This window comes from Triticum aestivum, chromosome 2D (assembly GCF_018294505.1).
Source record: "Triticum aestivum cultivar Chinese Spring chromosome 2D, IWGSC CS RefSeq v2.1, whole genome shotgun sequence".
NCBI classification, from domain to species: domain Eukaryota; kingdom Viridiplantae; phylum Streptophyta; class Magnoliopsida; order Poales; family Poaceae; genus Triticum; species Triticum aestivum.
Genome location: NC_057799.1, coordinates 510,185,951 through 510,191,845, shown reverse-complemented (window position 1 = coordinate 510,191,845; position 5,895 = coordinate 510,185,951). Strand labels below are relative to the sequence as shown.

At 44.0% G+C, this 5,895-nt stretch overlaps 1 protein-coding gene across 1 annotated transcript; it reads left to right on the top strand.

Annotated features, from left to right (window-relative positions):
* Positions 1–220: 220 nt before the first annotated feature.
* LOC123054129 (uncharacterized) lies at positions 221–3,714 on the top strand. Its single transcript, XM_044477824.1, has 3 exons — positions 221–914; positions 1,039–1,234; positions 2,987–3,714. Exons 1-3 carry the CDS (start codon positions 483–485, stop codon positions 3,457–3,459), a joined length of 1,101 nt encoding a protein of 366 aa, XP_044333759.1. The 5' UTR covers positions 221–482; the 3' UTR covers positions 3,460–3,714.
* Positions 3,715–5,895: the final 2,181 nt, after the last annotated feature.

The following is a 5,895-nucleotide window of genomic DNA, read 5'->3' as shown; positions in this document are numbered from 1 at the left end:
CCTACGGACACACCACATGTTTTATTTTGGATGGTCATTCTAATCCAATGCTCGCATAAGCTGTTATTAAACCCAGTGAAACACGACAAACAGTGCGTGAAAACGGCCTAAGCATCCGATGCATCCACTGCTTTGGCTGCAACCGCCCCGAAACCCATGCGACACGCCTTCTTAATCCCGGCCTGCCAAGTGCAAACATCCTCTGCACCTGTGGCTTCCAAACAAAATTTTACTACACTACCACCCAAAACATCCCACTCCGAATCTCCGACTAACTCGTGCGTGTCACAGTCGGCAGATTATATACAAGATTACTACTCGTAGTGTCTTCGTCTGCCGCTCTGTTCACCACCCTCCAAAGGCCACACAGGTCTCGTCTCCTCTGCTCCATCAGCCATCAGGGCACAAGCTAGCCGATCGTTATATTCTCTGGGAGTGCAGTTCAGTTGCGCAGCCGTGCAAGAAAGCGCAGGGTGCCAGCCATGGAGTTGGAGGGGAGGCCGGCGCTGATGCTCAAGGAGTGGCTTGAGCTGGAGTTCACCGCGGAGCTCTCCCGCGACGGCTTCGGGTGCTACCCGCGCCACCTGGTCGCCGAGCTCCGTACCACTCGGCGGAACGGCGACGTCATCGCGAGGGTATCCGCCGCGGTGAGGGCCGCGCTGTTCCAGCCGTCGGGAAGGGAGGGGGAGGTCGCGCTCGCCGGGAATTCTCCGAGGAGGCTGCGTATGGGCTTCTGGAAGAAGCGGAGGGGTGAGGAGGCGGTGGACAGGAGGGCGCCCAGCTGTTCACCGTCGACTACCGCCGGCGGGAGGAGGGATGGTTCGTCGCCGGCGATGCTGCCGCGACGACGGAACCCGGAGCGTGGCCAAAGCGTCGGTGCAGGTGCCGCCGGCCGCCGTAGCAACGAAACCAAGGTAAGAGTGCACTCTTTTCCCGAGATTTCACCTCAGGTCTCTAATTCTGTATTGCCTTCTCCGATCATGTTCTTCTTAGTCTAACGTAGTTTTTGATTTGCATTCGATCGGGCGACAATAACAGGTTGCGGGGCTCGAGGCGACGCCCCACTTGGAGCAGGAGCGAGAGCGGAAGCAGCGTCTGAGCCCGGTCTCTGTGATGGATTTCCTCAGCCAGGATGAAGACGACGACGGAAACGAGGACGAGAACGGCGACGGCGTGGATGGAGACGACGAGACCGCGTCGCCGACGTTCCAGCAAAGCATAGCCAACATTCGAAGTAAGGCTTTCGGCACTTCATCTCGCTTCATTCTGAAGTGAATTAGTTTCGTTGATCCAGTCACTGCTACGTTAACTCCCTGCAAAATTGCACTCGCAGTCTCGCACATGCTGATTTACTTAACGCCCGTAAGACCAGGCTAGGTTTTTTTTAGGACAGTAAGACCAGGCTAGCTGCTTGGGCGACTCGATCCCGTAGTGATAGTTGACTGTAGTCCCCGACCGACAGGCGCAACGTTTTCTACCACGGCTTCTAACCGTACGTGCTGCAGTCATCAGCAATTAAAGTTGCCTTTTGGTTCGTACGTACTACTTAAACCTAGATTAGTTAGAAAATAATCGTGTGGAAATGATATGGGCACTAATCAATGTAGGTCAAGTACAGTTCGATGCCCTGATCGATGTATATATGCGCACGAACCGTTGGCGTATTAGGCTATGGCTATGATAACCAAATGCCACGAATATATATCCGGTGGCCCATTCCTGTCTCCCATCTTATCAACTCGAGCACACCGTTGGATGCAAATACGTGCAAGTAAGGAACAGTGTAGCAGTACAAAGAAGAAAAAGGAGCGGGGGAAGCGTGACGTTGATGGCCAACCGGCAAGCGCATAATGGTTGCGTGGAGAATTGAATATGGGCACATTAAACAAGTGTTAACTCCGGGGGCCAACTTGATTCTCGATCCCGGCCTACACCATCGGAAAGTACAGAGCATGTCGTATTCTAAAGTTTCCGACGCAATATGAAAAGCGAAAAGGAGGGGAAATGATAGACAGAATAATCGCCTTATCAACCGTTTAGCGGCTGGCCAGTGGATGTAATCATGCAGGGCGTACCATCCATCTGGTGCTCGTTCAGAGTAATCTTGCTTTAGCTTTGCATACGTATATATGTTAGTAGCGTTTCGTAGCTCAAAAGGGGCATATACCGGCTGTCGACTATGATTGTGTTCTTTAGTTGTGCATACTTGCAGTTAACAATTTAGCATGCACCAGCTCGTTAAGTGTCAGATGCAGTGAGTAAGGGCATCTTCAACACGGATCACCAAATATTTCCTCAGATGTTTGAGAACACTTTTAGGCCTCTAACGCTAGTCCTCAAATTACACGAACTGGTCTGGCCAACCAAAATCCTCCAAAACATCCTCAGATCGAGGGAGGGGGGGGGGGGGGGGGGCTCTGGATGACGTTTCCATTTGGTGAGTAGCGTTGGAGATGCCCTTATTCACTGATTGACTTTATTACATGTTAAGTTATGCCGTAATATGGTTGAAGGGTACGTAGACTCGGATTCTCTGGAGTTTTGGATAGCTGAAGACTTTATTACGTGTTAAGTTATGCTGTAATATGGTCGAAGGGTACGTAGACTCGGATTCTATGGAGTTTTGGATAGCCGAAGAACGTGAAAATTAAGCTAGCAGCCTAGTAATGCCAAATAGTTATGGGCCATGTACACCCAATATCTTGTGTTTTGTTGTGATTTGCCATGCCAATGATGCCATGTTGCCACCCAATGGGGTTTTCACCATTGACAAACTACTATTCTGTGCTCACCAAGTTTTTGTTGTAAGATGAACTGGCGACAATGGACCATCTATCTATGTATTGTTGATCATTACTGATGGAGCAGATGTTAGTTTATAAGTGCCCCCTTTTTCTAATGCAAGCTATTTCAGAGCTCATAATATCAATCACCATCTTTTAAATCATTCAAAATCAATAGCTGATTAGATACTTATGATGTGTAGGAGCAAGTCAAGAGTTGCTTCAAAAAATCCGGCAGTTTGAGCAGCTAGGTGAGCTAGACGTATCCGACGTGGACGATGCTACCACGGCCACGGAGGATCTAAGCTACAACATGTTGGAAACAGATTCCATAGAAGACAGTGACGATGCGTCTGCACAGGGCATACTAGACCTGCTAGAAGCAAGCTCCTCAGGATCCAGCCACTGCTTTCAGAAGCTTCTGGTAGATTTCTTTCGGGACGATAAAACCCCAAGAAATCTAGGCCGAGGAAAGGTGTTGCTGGAGACCGCTCAAGCATGGCTGGATGGGCAAAATTGTTCATTAAGACCAATTTGGACAGTGGTGAAGACGGAGATTGCGTCCATCGAGCAGTGGAGATGCCTCAGAGAAGACGAAAAGACTCTACTAGCCGCTGATATGGAGAGTGATATCATCTCGTCGTTGATCGGAGAATTGGTTGACGAGTTATATTGACTACTCGCAATGAGACGATGACTGCTGAAAACTGCTTCGAAATATCGAGATAATTGGACCAGGCAACTTTGTCCCGCAACTTTCATTTGGTGTGTGTATCATCGAAACAGAAGCACATGTGAACTGTTGCAACCTTGCGGGGTATCACAACGTAGTATGTTGATACAATGATGCTACAATACTGGTGATGTGTGAGTGCTTGTACATTTGTGAATGGTCCACAATCTATTGGATATGAATCTTTTGCTTGGGATAGGGCATGAAAAGTTTGGCAAAACATGTGTTCTTATACGATCCTAGAAAACCACATGCATTGCGAGAAATTTATAATAAAACATGTTTTCTTGTAAGATCCTAGGAAACCACGTGCATCAGGAAAATCGCTTTCTTCCGCAAGTCAAGTCACATAATGCAAATTATCATCACCAAGGAAAGAGGACATACATCTAAGTACTCGTGTTTAGTTTCCTATGTAGAACACACACAAAGAAGTTTAAACCACAGAACCGTTTGGGTTTGACCCGGGTCTCACTCACACAATGAACCCTCCTTTTTTCCTGACGGGGCACATGGGCCACGATCTTAATACTTGAGTACAAACTCCCTCTCCTCTAATTCGTCTCAACTCCACCCATGTTCAGCACGCCCCAAAGCCTCTCATTAGGGGTTGTTGACACTTTTTTAACCGAAAATCGGACACCAAAATCGAATTGAATCGAGAAACTTTATTCTTATGTTTTTTGGTCCTCGGGTTTTTTATCAAATATGGCTCAGTATTCACACAAACATTCAGAGTTTACAAGATCCTGGATACAACCAGGATACAATGAAAATACATCGAATGAGGAACGAGTTCACTCGGTCTAGCCTACACATGAGCCGCCTCATTAGCCCTATGGCTTACACGAACAAAAGAAACAAAAGAAAAACTACTAGCCAATGATTTGATCTCTACGATAACTGAGCTCGTAGTGGACCTATCTCTAGCACTAGCATTCAACTTTATGACCAGAGTAAGACAATCATATCGAAATACCAAGTTGTGGAAGCCTTCCTCCCGAGCAAGAGCAACAACATTTCACAAAGCTAGTGCTTCAGCAATATTGGGGCAATGATGCCAACAAAAGACTGACGACAAGCCATTAGACATGTGCCTCTATGGTATCGAATCACCACGCCACTCGCCAAGCTCGAAGAAGAGGAGAAGACTGCAACATCAATTGTTCACACAAACTAGACCTGATGATGGTGGAGCCCACTTTTAAAAATTGTTCCAGAATTTAAAAATGGTCATGAATTTGAAAAGAAAAAATGAAGAAAGAAAAGGGGGGGGCAACAAAAAAATATATAAACTAAAAGGTAAAGATAAAGGGAAAATGCAAAAAAAAACCAACTCCAAAGCTTCCAAAAAAAAATGGTTGGAACCTTCCCAAAAGAGAGTACAGTAATGCGTGCTCAATACACCCTGTAGGTGATCGCGGCGATGATCAAGTAGTCGGCGGTATATATCTTTTGTGATATGGGGAGTGCCTATACCTCACTTCTTGCAAGATGTATGGGACGATCGCCTACAAAGCAACTCAAATGGGCTGGGTCCAAGATTCTGTGTACAACACAACAAGGTAGAGTACAATGATACTATACGCACAATGAGGTAGAGTATACCCATATTTGTTTCTCCTTTGTCTTTTTGTACTTTTGTTTATATTTTAAAATATTCTAAATATATTCAAAAAAATAATGTACTTTATTTTTCAAAAGCGTCCATCGCACATTAGAAAAATGTTCATGTTGTGTAGAAAAAGTTGTTTGTGTAATATTTAGAAAATGTCCGTATCAATCGGAAAAAATAGTTCACATGTATTAAAAAAAATGTTCAACAATTATTTGGAAATTGTTCAACAAGTACTCAAAAAAATTGAACATGTATTTTACAAAAATGCTCATCAAATGCTCAATGTGTATAAAAAGTTCAGCGCTTTTACGAAAATGTACATCTGGTAATCAAAAAAATGTTCAGTGTCTATTTGAAAAAAAATGTTCATCATGTATTTTGAAAAAATATTCAAGTTCTATCCAAAAAATGATTTAAATGTATTTTGCAAATGTGCAACGTGCATTAAATGTTCAACATATGTTTGAAAAATGTTTAATATGTATTCAGAAATATGTTCAAACATGTATTTGTAGAAAAATGTTCATCTTGTTTTTCAAAAAATGCTCAGCATGTATAAAAAAAATGTTCAGCGTGTGTATTAAAAACTTACAACGTGTATTAAAAAATATTAAATGTTTACTTGAAAATCATCTATTTTTGAAAAAGGAATTCATGGTGTATCTGAAAACTGTTTCACACGTATTGAAAAAAATATAATTAACATGTTTTTAAAATATATTTGATCTGCACTTAAAAAAGTTTAACTTGCATTAAAAATT